This window comes from Enhydra lutris, unplaced genomic scaffold (assembly GCF_002288905.1).
Source record: "Enhydra lutris kenyoni isolate GAN:26980312 unplaced genomic scaffold, ASM228890v2 scaffoldscaffold22, whole genome shotgun sequence".
Taxonomy (NCBI): Eukaryota; Metazoa; Chordata; class Mammalia; order Carnivora; family Mustelidae; genus Enhydra; species Enhydra lutris.
Genome location: NW_019154106.1, coordinates 7,252,237 through 7,265,863, shown reverse-complemented (window position 1 = coordinate 7,265,863; position 13,627 = coordinate 7,252,237). Strand labels below are relative to the sequence as shown.

Sequence of the window (13,627 nt, the reverse complement as noted above, 5' to 3'; positions counted from 1 at the left end):
CCCTGCCCACACACTCTCTCTCAAAATAGATGAAAATAAAATCAGGAAGGAAAGAAGGAAGGAAGTCACCAGCAAATTCCCTCTTTCCCTCTTTTCCCAGAGTCCCTGGCCAGCTCTCCCTTGTCCCATCTCCACTGTCTGCTGCAGATGGCAGAGAAGCCCAGGCTGGGAACCCTGCTTAGATCCTAGACACCGAGAGGAGGGACTGTCACCTGGGCCTTTGAGGGAGCCTCTCCACTCTCCAAATGGCATTCCCTCATGTTGTCTTTGGTGCTGGTTCCCATAAGAGCTCTGGGCCTTGTTTGGAGGCTAATGGGTGGGTGGGTGGGGGCGGCCAGGCAGGGTCACAAGCCAGAGTCTGGAGAGGCTTAGTGGGGTGGGATATATAAGCCCAGCTCAGTGTGGCCAGTGTCTCCCAAGCAAGAGACAAGAGAGCATGTGTCTTGGCTGACCCATCCCAAGTACTGTACCAAGGGCGTCAAGAACTTTGGCAAGGCAGCTTGGCCGTAAGTTGAGGTCAGAAGGCTCTGGAGACTGCCCACCTGGTCTTCCTGGGATGGAGCCCCGAGTCGGGCTTTCTGCTCGGCGGGGAGTCTGCGTGTCTTTCCCCCTCTATCTTCCACATCTCCACCGCCTGGCTCATGCTCTCAATCTCTCTCTCTCAAATAAATAAAATCTTTTTTATTTAAAAATCCGGGGCGCCTGGGTGGCTCAGTGGGTTAAAGCCTCTGCCTTCGGCTCAGGTCATGATCCCAGGGTCCTGGGATCGAGCCCCACATTGGGCTCTCTGCTCAGCGGGGAGCCTGCTTCCTCCTCTCTCTCTGCCTGCCTCTCTGCCTACTTGTGATCTCTGTCTGTCAAATAAATAAAATCTTTAAAAAAAAAAAAGTATTTAAAAATCCATATCCAACACCAGAGGTGGATAATCGAGGAGGGGGAGATGGAGGAAGGTGGTCCGAACACACCAACTTCTAGCTGCAAGATAACGAAGTACTGGGGGCGATGTAAGGTGAGACCCCCCAGGCCCAGAGCTAACAGTGCCTCACGAGGTATAGGGAAGTTACGAGAATAAATCCTAAGAGTTATCATCGTAAGGAGAATTTCTTCTCCTTTTTCTTTTTCTTTTCTTTATTGTATTTACATGAGAAGCTAAACCTATCGCAGCAACCATTTCACCAGGTCAAACCATCATGCTGTAGACCTCAAACTTATGCGGTGACCGAGTTCAATCATTTTGCCTCTCAGGTTGCCCAGGGAAGGCATAGCTACCACGCATCCCACCAGTCCGCTCACCCCGCCAGGCGCCGTGGCCACGAGAAGCCTGGGCACAGTATCGCTCTCGAGGACCCCACAGGCACACGTGGACGTGTTTGTTGGAAGAGCTCAGGCTCTCAAGTCCTTCCGCCACTCTAAAGGATCTGGAAAAGCCTAAGGATGTCATGTGCCCTTGGACGGAGGTGTGCGTGAAGACTTTGTTTTGTCATCTGTAAGCTGGAGTGAGGCAGCTGGGCCAAGGCCTGGAGTGAGGAGGCTTGGACACTCCTGCTTGCCCTATGAGGCATTCGGCCGGGGCCGGCACGTCGTACACACCCACCGGGGACAGCGCCTTTCCTGGGTGCTTGCGGTTTACAGGAAGATCAGGGGTGGGAGTCCTAGAACAGGCCAGAGCAGAACTGTGGTCTGAAGGCCACGGCCATTCCAGCATGCGCACTCCACCTTTCCGCTCGCCGATTACTGATTAGTAGGACAAGACCTACACTTGGGTATGCTGCCACCAAGTGATAGTTGATGCTTCTGTCATTCGCCTGGGCTCCAAAGATGACTCTCACTAGGAAAAAAAAAAATAGGCTTTCTCTTATCAAAACTATAGCTTTAAACAACGTCCATGAATGTTATACTTCAGAAGAAACAAATAGAAAATTCATTGAGGGCAAGCTTAAAAATAAATATTTATATACACAAATAAATAAATAAAATGCTTAGGTACGACTCTGGCCAGTGCTTCATGACTAGCAATTTAAGTAAGGCAGGGTCTTTTCGCCCGGCTTGCTGTTGTTCCAGGATAAAAAGAGTTCTGTTACTTTTCTTTTATGATTCTAAAGGTGATACTTGAAATGTATTGCCGACTCAGAAAGGGTGCACCTCTTACAATTAAAATAATACCAAAATTTCCTCCCCAGACATTGGGTAAACACATGTGCCTTTTTAAAAGGCATCTAGAGCTCCATCCTCAAGTTCTAATCCATTTACTGGGCCTCAAGAAACTCTCCCTCCAACAGCAGGTTTCACAGTTGTTAAGATTTGGTATTTCAATTTCCCGATTCTCTCTTGTGAATATATATATATATTCACAGTTTTATATATAGCGACAGCTATATGGATCTTTCCAGTTTTCTTCCAAAGGTATTCCCTAAAGATTTGACTTTCTTAAGAGCACCCTTTCTTCCTTTCGATGAGGCAAATGAAAATACCGCCTGTCACTCACGAGGCCCCTGCCCTTGTCTTTAAAACCTGCTCTGCCCCTCCTCTCTACCCTCCCGTCTAGATCTCTAGCTACAGGTGATTGTTATTTTTCTAAGATTTATTATTTATTTCAAAGAGAGCACGAGTGAGTGTGCATGTGCAGAATCTCAAGCAGACTCCATGCTGAGATCGTGACAGGAACCCAAACCAAGAATCCAATGCTTAACCCACTGAGCCCCCCAGGTGCCTCCCTAGGCAATTATTATTCAAAAGTTAAATATAGGACCGCCTGGGTGGCTCAGTTGGTTAAGCATCTGCCTTTGGCTCAGGTCATGATCCTGGGGTCTTGGGATGGAGTCCTGCATCGGGCTCTCTGCTCAGCGGGGAATCTGTTTCTTCCTCTGACCTCTCCCCTCTCCTGCTCTCTCTCTCTCTCAAAAAAACAAATAAAAGTAAAATCTTTTTTTTTTTTTAAGAAAAATCTTGGGACGCCTGGGTGGCTCAGTTGGTTAAGCAGCTGCCTTCAGCTCAGGTCATGATTCCAGCGTCCTGGGATCGAGTCCCACATTGGGCTCCTTGCTTGGCGGGGAGCCTGCTTCTCCCTCTGCCTCTGCCTGCCATTCTGTCTGCCTGTGCTCGCTCTCTCTCCCTCTCTCTCTCTGACAAATAAATAAAATCTTTAAAAAAAAAAAATCTTAAAAAAAAAAATCTTAAAAAAAAAAAAGTTAAATACAGCTACATCCTGGCCCACTATTTCACAGAGCTTCCAGGTTTTTGTTTTTAAAGATTTATTTATTTGACAGAAAGAGAGATCACAAGTAGGCAGAGCAGCGGGCAGGTGGGGGGGGGGAGCAGGCTCCCCGCTGAGCAGAGAGCCCGATGAGGGGCTCGACGATCCCAGGACCCTGGGATCATGACCTGAGCCAAAGGCAGAGGTTTAACCCACTGAGCCACCCAGGCGCCCCCCACGTAATTTTTTTGCTAATGCTGCCAGGTTGAATCATATGAAACTGACATCTTTGTAGTCAAAACAGTCAGATCTGGGTGATTTCCTATGGTTCAACGAATTTGTGACCCTAAAGTAGTTTCTCATTCTGCTTAATGGGCTGCACCCCATAGGAAAACACTGTTTTGTGAGTCATTGTTATTACTGTTATTTTTGAAATTAAAATGGGATTGAAAATGGATTTTTCACTTAATGTGGCATGACATCTGCTCCATCTCACCCTTCTCAAAAGCTTCATGGGATCTACCACACGGGTACCCCAGGTAACTGATTCCCCATTGGAGGCATTTACTTTTTTCCCCCGTTTCTTGTTGTTCCAAACCCTGTCACGGTGAACTTCCTTATCGTAACTGTTCATGTGCTGGTGCTGGAATTTCTGGAGCATAGACTCTCGGAGGCAGGGCGGTACGCATCTTGTGATCTTAGTTGTGTCTCAAAGCCTTTGGATAGGAGTTAGGCTGCTGTCTCCCCTTTTGTGTGCCTGTTGGAGGGTAAACAGTACTGACTGAGGGCGCTCCCCCAGGCACCCTGTTCTGTCCAGCCCTCCTCTGTCCACAACCTTCTTCTGCAGGACTGGAAGCTCAGGATTGCTCCAGACTTCTCCCTCTCTAGGCCAACACTATGGAGAGCCCCTGAAAAAACGGGGCATCTTCCTGTCAACCAGACCTGAGTTTCCCTGCTGCCCAAGCTCCTTCTAGATTCTCCCGACGTCACTCTCACATCTACAAAAAGGAAACAAAAAGGTTGCCAGGGGGATGAAGTAGAAAACGTGGAGTGCTTTATAAACAATTCACAGAAATCAGCCATTATCTTCAGCCCTGGCGGAACTGTTCTTTCCAAGCAGTAGAGAGCCTTCTACTAGCATTTACCCTGCAGTGGGCTCGGGAAAGGGCTCAGCCTAAGACCATAAGCTTAGCTCCCCATTCTGAGTTTACAATTTGCCTACTCCCTGTCCTCGTTTTCTTCACGTCTTCAGGACTTGAGCGCTGAGGTGAAGAACCAAACTCTTGAACAAGGTCATTCGTTCAACGAATATTTATTGAGTACCTACTATATGCCAGCCACGGTATAAGCATCATGTGAAAGGGCTTCTCAACGGAGAGACCACGGACGTCCTGGGCGGGACAATTCTTCACGCAGGCCTGCTCCCTACCTTCAAAACGACAGGGGCTGTACCTTGCAATTGGGACACCCCAAAAAATGCCCCCGCACATTTCGAAACGGCCCCTAGGGGGCATTTTCGCCCGCGATGTAGAATCCCCCGCCCACCCTCGACAAACCCAGGAGACGGGGGAAGGGGGAAGCCCGCTAACTGGCAAGTTGAGGATGATGCCGAGGTCCAAAACGAGCAAGATCTGGACCTTGTTTCCGGGGAACGGGGCCAATAACGAGCTTGTCAACCTCCTTGGGGCTCTGAATTCCGACTCCTGGGTCACAACTCCTACTTCCTATGCAGCCAAGATACAACCCGGGTTTCCATTCCCAGCCGAGCCTGGGTTTCTGGGGAGGAAGGAATGGCGGGGCCCTCGTACCCCAAGCCCTTGGGAAGCGAAGGGTTAACGCGGGAGGCCCCGCAGAAACCCCCAGCACCGCTAGAGGGACCAGCACGGCCGGCCGCCTTCGCGGTCACGTGGGAAGGAGGGCGGGACCAAACGAGAGGCCAACCAATAGGCTGCGCTGTCGGTGGGCGTGATAGCCAATAGGAGCAGGGAGAGGAGTCCCGGGACTAGGAAGAAACGGCGGCCGGGAGGGGGCTACAGGGACCATGGGGCTTCTGACCATTCTGAAGAAGATGAAGCAGAAAGAGCGGGAGCTGCGACTGCTCATGCTGTATCCTCCCGGACGCCGGAGCCGCGAGGGTAGCGGGGTGGGGGAAGCCTCGCCGGGCGGGCGGTGCCAGGCGCCCCCTACCGGGCGCGGGGGGCGCGGCCGGCGCGCACCAACTGCCCATTGTGCGTCACGCACGTGGGCCCTACCAATCGCCCCGACGCCGGGCCGGGAGGAGGCCGTACCACTGGCTCGGGGCGGGGGGACTCCGTTCTCAAGGCCAAAGGTGAGGGCCTAAAGGCGCAGCGGCCGGGCAAGATGTCCTTATGTAGTGGGGGAGGGGGGCTCGGAGGCGTCTCGGATGCCACCACCCGTTGGTCTGGCTCGAGCGTGAGGCCCCTGTCTCCCCTGGCTCTGACCTTCCTCCCCCACGTCCGAGGGTACCAGGCCCCGGCCCCGCCCTCAAGGTCGGAATTCCGGGGGTGTGCGGGGCGCACCCTGCGCTCCTAGCGAGGTGGGTGTAGACCGCGCCGTTTGTTTTTTCCGTGTGTGCAATATCTCGTCTTTGTGACCGCACGGCCGGTCAGTAACCACCCGCACCACTACCCCGACGGTTTGTAGGCCCGAGGGCCCCGCCGACCTTCTGAGTCCGGTTAGCGGGCGCCTGCACTCGCGCCCTCTTCTCCGTTCCAGGCGCCATTGCGACTCTGCAATCCCAGAGCTGGGCGGGTCTTACCCGGAGCTCCCGTATCCCGGCAGAGAAGACACTGAAGTGCGCAGATAACTTTATAATACTCAAATCGTGTTTTTTATAAAGAGCTCAGAGAAAGGCACAGAGAATTCACTCATCCGATTAAATATTTATTGAGTGCCTACCCTGTGCTAGGCACTGTCCTAGGGGCTGGGGTAGAACAGCAAAACAAATCCTTAACGTCAGGGACGGTCTGTAATGCTGTGGGGAGAAAGATGTTGACAAAGCAAATAGGTAAAATGTATAAGATGCATGGAGAAGAATGCAGTTTAAACAAGGTCAACGAAGGCCACAAAGAGAAAATGACAGTAAAGACAGATGAGGGATGAACCATGTAGCTATCTGGGGAAATTTGTTTAAGCAAAAGGAACAACAAGTGGAAGGTCTGGAAGGAGGTGCTCAGCTGGTGTGTCGAGGAGGGCCTGGTGGCTGGAGAGAGTGTGCAAGGAGATTAGGACAGAGGGAACAGAAGAGCCACTTCATGTAAGGCCTTTTGGTTCTTGGCTTTTCCTTTAAATGACAAGTGCCGGGGAGCGTGATGTGAGATGAAGTGTGAGCTTGCTGCACCACACACAGGCGCTGTAGCATGATGGCTTGGACCAGGATGGAAGCAGTGAAGCGATGGGTGTTGGGGGACATTTTGACCAGAGGCCCAGCAGGCATTGCTACGAGATTGGACTCAGGTGTAAGCCGGAGAGTGAAGTCAAGTCTGACTTCTAGGTTTCTGGCCTGAGCAGTTCAGAGAATGAAGAACCACTTGCTGAGATGGGGAAGGGATAGGGAGCAGGTTCAGAAAGATGAGAACTCGGGGTGTGGCACTCCCGTGTAAGTGTCAGATGGGCAGTTGGATAGAGGGACTGAGTCCAGGGGAGGAGCTGGGTGGGATGTGTACATTTGGAAGTCATGAGCATAAAGATGGTATTTGAAGTCGTGATCCTGGGTGAGAGCACTAAGGGATGAATATGGACAGAGGAGCACTGAGGCATGCCTGGATAATAGGCTGGGGCAATGGGAACCAGGCAAGGGAATGGAGGTGGGAGATGGGGAGGAAGAGGGGGGCTGAGGATTGCCCAGCCGGAGAAAAACGTGAGGTCTTTAGGGACTTTGGCCAGAGCAGTTTCAGGGAAGCAGTGGGAGCAAAAGTCTCATGGGTTCAAGAAAGAGCAGGAGGACAGAAATGGGAGAGGGTGAGTATGGACAGCATTTGGGGGGAGATTTGCTATAAAGGGGAAGAAATCAAGGAGTAAGTAGAGGGGAAGAGGGATCAAGAGCGGTTGTGGGGAGAGACTCCAGCTTGTCAGCGGATGGGAATGGTCTGGTGGAGGATGGTGGGGGTGGTGTGGGCATTGGAGATGAAGGCTGGGCCTCCAGACAGCTTTTCCCACCGTCATTCTACTGGTTTGAGTCCCCTGGGCCCCCTTTCGGGTGCCAGCCCTCTTAAGTATTGGAAGGATTGGATGGAGGGGTGGGGCTCCACTAGCTGCTGAACTCACCCATTCATTTGCACACTCAACTTAGCAGCAAAGGGTTTGGAACATTCTAGAAACAGGTGCGGGTGGCTACCTTCAAATACTTGCTCTTGCCGTTCTCTCTGTATGGAAGGCTCTTCCCTTAGTCCTCTGGAAAGCTGGATCCTTGCAGTTTGGGCCTCAGGTCTAGAAGGGCCCCAGCTAAAGAAGGCTCCTGCGGCGGCCCTCTGCGAAAACTCCTTAGTTGTATTTCTTATGCTCCCCACGAGCTGACGGTGCCTTGTTTCTCATTTGTTTGCCCTCTGTCGACTGTCTCCGTACTGGAGTAGGAGCTGCCCAGGGTGGGGACTTTGGCTCTGGGGTACCCCCAGCACTGGAAGAGAGCCCGGCACATAGTAAGCATTTATTAAATACCGTGGAGTAGCCTGAGCAGCCTTTGGTTAGGCAGAGGTGAGAAAGTCTTAAATGCTCCAACCTTTCCCACTTACCCTGGGCCAATAAATGTGTGTGTCAGGCACGGGCTCAACTAATATGCTATGTGGTGGGAAACAACTCCTCCCCTAAAAGAAGGGCCTGGGGACTTCTCCTTAACCTGCCGCGCCCCAGTGGCCTGGACAATGCTGGCAAAACAACCATCCTCAAGAAGTTCAATGGGGAAGACATTGACACCATCTCCCCGACGCTGGGCTTCAACATCAAGACCTTGGAACACCGAGGGTGAGCGGGGACCCTGCGGAGGGCTGGCCCTGGAGTAGGGCAGGGAGCATGGTTGAGGGGCCTGGCTGAGCCTCTCGCCACCAACCCCCCTTCCTGCCCAGGTTCAAGCTGAACATCTGGGACGTGGGTGGCCAGAAGTCCCTGCGGTCCTACTGGAGGAACTACTTCGAGAGCACGGATGGCCTCATCTGGGTGGTGGACAGTGCTGACCGCCAACGCATGCAGGACTGCCGGCGGGAGCTCCAGAGCCTGTTGGTGGAGGAGGTGGGCGGGGCACCTGCCAAGCCTGGGAAGCCAGGCTTCCAGCACCATCCAGCCCCCAAGACTCGGTGCCCAGGCATGGATACGCAAACCCCTTCCTCAGTGGATTCCCTGAGGGGCCCATGACCCCAGAGGAACACCTAGGGCGGGGTCTCTTTCTTCTCGGAGCACCCTTTAGGAGACAGAGACCACCTATATGCTTGGTCCCAGGAAGCCCCAAAGTGCTGTGGGCAGGACGTGCTATGAACTGAGACCTGGGTTCATGTCCCTCTGATGTCACTGCCCTGAGTTCAGGTTCTGCACCTGAATGGGGCTTTAAGGAGGATGACTCGAGGCCAGTGTGTGAAGCTTTGGGAGGCGGTGGAGCCTGGCTCAGGAGTTGGACTCTTTGCTGTAGGCCAGACACTTAGCCTCTCTGAACCCTCATGTCCTCATTTCTAAGATGGGCATTAGAATTAGGGGGATCATATAACTCATTATCTGGCCCCAAACAGTTTTCTTTAAATAAAATTTTAGGTTTACAGAAAAGTTGCAAGGAGTTTGAAGAGAACCCTGTCTGCTGTTCGTCCTGCTTCCCCTAGTGGTAACATCGCACATAACCACCTGCATTTGTCAAAACAAAGAAATTAACATTGGCAAGTTATTCTTGACTGTAGATTCTACTTACATTTCACCAGTTTTTCTATTAATGCCCTTTTTTTTTCTGCCCCAGGACTTGATCCAGGTTACAACACTTGAATTTAGTTGAAAACCAGGACACTTTTAAGAACGAAAGAGGGACTTGTTCCTAATTATGCAGGGACAACAGACATAAACAGGACCATTCTGGGCATACAGGGGCGCGGTCACCTGGTCTAGCACTAGCCACCTCCAGGGGGTGTCAGGCAGGTCCAGTGAGATTGTGGCTGTTCGTGCTCAGCCCTGGCCTGGCACCTCAAGGCCTTTTTTTTTTTTTTGCACCTCGAGGCCTTTTATCAGGCCCAGATTCACCTACCTACCTGGAGGGACTCCCAGTCAGAAACACACGTGGAAGGAACTGGAAGCAGAGGCAGAGAGAGAGGCCCAGCAGGGAAGTGAACAGTGGAAGTGCTACATGACATTGGAAGACCGAAGGGTCACTCCCAGCAGACCCCGTGGCCTTGGGATGATTGCATTCTTTGTACAGCTCAGGCCATCACAGAGCAATGTAGAACAAAGGGTTCATTATCTTGTCCATCACCCCCTTCCCATTTATGGAGGAAGAAACTGAGGCATGGAGGAGAGAGGTGCCTGCTGGGCCCCCACCTAGGGCTCCTTCCTTCCCTGCCCCCTCCCCACATATGGCTGGACTCACCAGGCACATCTACATTCATTGCCCTGTTTGGGCCTCTCCAACCACCCTGAGGCCTTACCCTAATTTTCCAGGTTGCTCTCTGACCCCGCCTGCTCTGGGTGATCAGAGGAGAGGCAGGGCTGCTCTCTGAGTCCCCACTCCCCACCTTCCCCATTTCTCTCCCCCCAGCGTCTGGCTGGAGCCACCCTCCTCATCTTTGCCAACAAGCAGGACCTGCCCGGAGCACTGTCCTCTAACGCCATCCGTGAGGTGAGTGCGGGCCTTGGCATAGGCCCATGGAGGAAAAGGGGCCCACATTTCTTGGTTAACTTATTTAAAAAGCATGTGTTAGCTCCTCTTCTGGGGTAGGACGTATGCAAGACACTGGAGATTGAGCGATTAACAAGAGCGAGCTGTTACCCCCCCCAGGCTGGGGGAAGGCAGACATGCAAACCTTACCCTACAGGGTAACAGTGGCCGGCCCAGTGGTGAATCCTCATTCTGTGCCAGATCTTGGTGTGGACGAACCCCTTCAGTCCTCACCCCCGGCTCCTGCAGGAGGAGCCATTACAGTCCTTCTGCAGAGGGCGAAGCAGGTTTAGAGAAGAGAGGTCATGCAGAGCCAGGGTTTCCGTGCCGGCCCTTGGGACCCCAGATTGTATCCTGCCTCCTATGTAGAGCGTGAGCACCAGCATGAGAAAGAGTGGGGTTAGAATCTCGGGTTCTGTCTCTTACGAGCTATGTGACCTTAGGCAGGTTGCTTGACCTCTCTGAGGTGTTCTCCTCCATGAAGTGGCCAGCAATCCCTGTGGCTCCTTGGGATTTGGAAAGAATGGATGGGAGGCTGTTTGTGTGGCACCGAGCACAAGGCCTAGATCCTAGCAGGTGCTCCTGGATCCACAGCAGGTGCTGTGCTGTTACTGAGGGGGTAGTGCTGGTCTGGGGGTTTACACAGGGCCCAGGGGTTCTGAGGGGCTGATGGATCTTCACCAGGGGCCGGGGGGTACTTCTGAGAGCCTTTGAGGGAGGCCCGGATTTCTCCTGGGCCAGGAGAGGGGAAGGGGCTGTGGGTGGCAGGGCCTGTGGTCACCGGGGGTCCCTCCCTGCTCTCTCCCTCCCCAACCCCCACCTCTCCAGGCCCTGGAACTGGACTCCATCCACAGCCACCATTGGTGCATCCGGGGCTGTAGTGCCGTCACCGGCGAGAACCTCCTGCTCGGTGTCGACTGGCTCCTGGATGACATTTCCAGCCGCATATTCACAGCTGACTGAACCCCTCCGGATGCCCCCCACCTCACAATCCGGCCCTCCCCCACCCCCACCCCAGCCCTCCTCAGGCACCATCCATGGGGGGTATGGGAGTCAGCCAGCCTGACCAATGCCCCGACCCCACCCTGTAACCTGCCGCTGCTGCTAATGCCGCCCACTGCTGCTCTGTGGCCCCAGGCTGTCACCCTGCCTCCCGACCCACCGCGGGCAGCTGCCATACTGAAGGGACAGGGCTGGGGCCGGGAGGGGGCTGCCTCCGCTGCTACCAAGGCTTGGGCCTCACCCTTCACTCCGCTGTGAGAATAAACCGTTCCTTGCCCCAGTTCCTGGTAGAGTTGTTTGTTGCTTCCACAGCTCTATGAGACCCCCAGGAGCCCACAGAGTAGCAGGGCACCGAAAGGAACAGGTCGTTCCAGTCAGAGGGTTCACTGCTGCTGTGTCAGAGGGACTCATGAAGAATTACAGGAACACAGGCCGGGGGCCGAAACTAATTCCATTTGGAAGAGTCCAGGCGGGCTTCCTGGAGGAAGTGACATTAACATGGGGTGTGAAGGCCAAGTAGAAGTTCTCTATGTAGAGGAAGGGGAAGGGGCAGTTTACGGTAACTGTGAATAAGGTGAATAAGGAAAATTGAATAAGGAAAAGGGACACAGCCCCCCATCAGGGCTCATGACTTGCTGAATGGAATACGGGCTGAATTTCAGCTCCCAACTCCCCACCACAGCCAGGAACCCAGAGGCAGCGGACTGCCTTTACAGCTCTGCGGGCAGCTCTGGCTCAAGCAGTGGGAACCACGTGACCGAGAAATGAAGCTCAAGGACTCTTGGAAGTGGGGAGGGGAGAGGACTCAGGTGTAAGAGGACAAGGTCAAGCAGAGCTTGCTAAGCAAACAGAGCAGGGAAGGGTCTTCTGAAGACTAAGGCGCTCTCCGGAGCAGGGCTGCCCCACAGATGTCTGGACAGGTGGCTGTTTTCACAGGGCTCCCTGCCCTGGTCCTACCGGTGGCCGCTAACAACGCTGGGTTCTGTTCGAAGCTCTTCCTGGTATCATCACATTGAAGAACAGCCCTCAGCAGTACAGACTCTCTGGATCCCGTCTATAGGGGAACTGAGCCTCCAGGAGGGAGAGAATGTGACTTGCTCAAGGCCACCCAGCGAGGAGGTGGGGGAGCTGGGATATGGACCCAACACTTTCAACAACTACACCATACTATTCCAGGTTTTTGTCTCTGCTCAAAGCTTAGTAAGCAGCATTCTTGGTTTAAAGCATGAATTCTGCATGGTTGGAGACAAGGAAATAACAAGGTTGTACTCATTACCAAGGCCTGTGGAGGGGAGGGGGTGTCTGAGCTGTGGCAGCAAGTCTGCATCCTGTGGTCAGGCCCACAAGGGTGGGAATGTGGGGAGCTGGGCTGGCAGCTGTGCCTTTGCAGCTTTCCTCTCTCCTACCCACGGAGAGGGCTCTTTTGTTTGCTTTTTCTGGTGATGGAAATGGTGGAGTTGGAGTCTGAAGGCAGGGGGGGGGGGCAGGAGGGGGAGGGGGGGGGGGGGGGGGACTGATCTAAATAGGAATGGGCTTGGAGGAGACAGAGCAAAAGAGAAGAAGAAGAGAATTGGGGAATTGGGAAATGCAATGCAGGGCCAGGGAGGGGAGAGAATGACGAGCAAGAAAGAGATTTGGGGCCAGTCCTGCTGGGAGAGCTTGAGAGAACAAAAGTGATGCTAAAAGGGGTTTCTAGAGGTGTGTGTGTGTGTTGTTCAAGGGGACACCACCCCATCTAAGCCTCCTCACAAACAGCTCCTGGATAATCTACCCCATGTCCGAGTTTCCACGAGTCTCATTTGGGAGTTGGCTTTGTATCTTTCTGGAAACTAGCCATACAGTGTCCCTGTAAGAGTGGCCATGAGCCTTAAACGCTTCACCCACACACTACCACTTTGAACCTTCACAACCTGGCTGTCCTGGTATTGGTCAGGGTCCCCAGCGGCCTGCCCTAGACACGGATCACAACCGCCTTCAGCAGAAAGGATGGTTCTTGGAAGGATACTAAGAACTCACAGCATCCTGATGGCAGACTCCGGATGCCTGACATCAGGTTCGGAAAGCAGAGTGCCCAAAGGCTCAATCCGCAGCCAACAGTGCACATCAGGAACAAAGTGGTCCCTTGGCCCCGGCATTGTGCCCTCTATCCCTCACTCAAGAAACTCAAGATTCAGGCTTCAGAAGAGACCTGCCCCACACAGGACCTGGGGCAAGGAGCTGGCACCTTTGGATTCTGGGGTAGGAAGCTGAAGGGCTACACCTAGACAGAACCACCTCCAAAGATACGGTTCTAATGGAGAGGGGGCGGTGAACGCTGGACAGACCAAGAAGGGGGGGGGGAGTCATCCTCTGAAGTAGATTCTATTAAAATATCTCCTATCATAAACATTATAAACATTCTAGAGATGAGAAACTTGGGCTCCAGTAGTTAAGGGAAACTCATGCAGCCGGTAAGAAGTGTGACTTCAGAACCTGTGAAGCCATTCTGCTGCTCTGGAGGTCAATTTTGCCCCCTCTACCCTTGCAGAAAACATGAACTAGCGAATCCTATGGAAGGAGACAGGGAAATG

General features: G+C 53.2%; 1 protein-coding gene and 1 long non-coding RNA gene across 4 annotated transcripts; one reads left to right on the top strand and one right to left on the bottom strand.

The window, feature by feature from the left end:
• Positions 1 to 1,092: 1,092 nt before the first annotated feature.
• Positions 1,093 to 5,051, bottom strand: LOC111149832. 2 transcript variants are annotated; one of them, XR_002640781.1, is made up of 4 exons: positions 4,517 to 5,051; positions 4,136 to 4,191; positions 3,762 to 3,950; positions 1,093 to 1,828 (listed from the first exon to the last, which is right to left on the bottom strand). It is a non-coding gene; the product is annotated as an uncharacterized LOC111149832 (long non-coding RNA). The 2 variants fall into 2 exon arrangements; XR_002640780.1 differs by having other exon boundaries at positions 4,521 to 5,051.
• Positions 5,052 to 5,168: 117 nt separating this feature from the next.
• Positions 5,169 to 11,337, top strand: LOC111149831 (ADP ribosylation factor like GTPase 2). Of its 2 annotated transcripts, XM_022507125.1 has the most exons (5): positions 5,169 to 5,299; positions 8,063 to 8,173; positions 8,275 to 8,437; positions 9,936 to 10,016; positions 10,884 to 11,337. In XM_022507125.1, exons 1-5 carry the CDS (start codon positions 5,235 to 5,237, stop codon positions 11,016 to 11,018), a joined length of 555 nt encoding a protein of 184 aa, XP_022362833.1. In that variant the 5' UTR covers positions 5,169 to 5,234; the 3' UTR covers positions 11,019 to 11,337. The 2 variants fall into 2 exon arrangements, with proteins under 2 accessions (XP_022362833.1, XP_022362834.1); XM_022507126.1 differs by lacking the exon at positions 9,936 to 10,016.
• Positions 11,338 to 13,627: the final 2,290 nt, after the last annotated feature.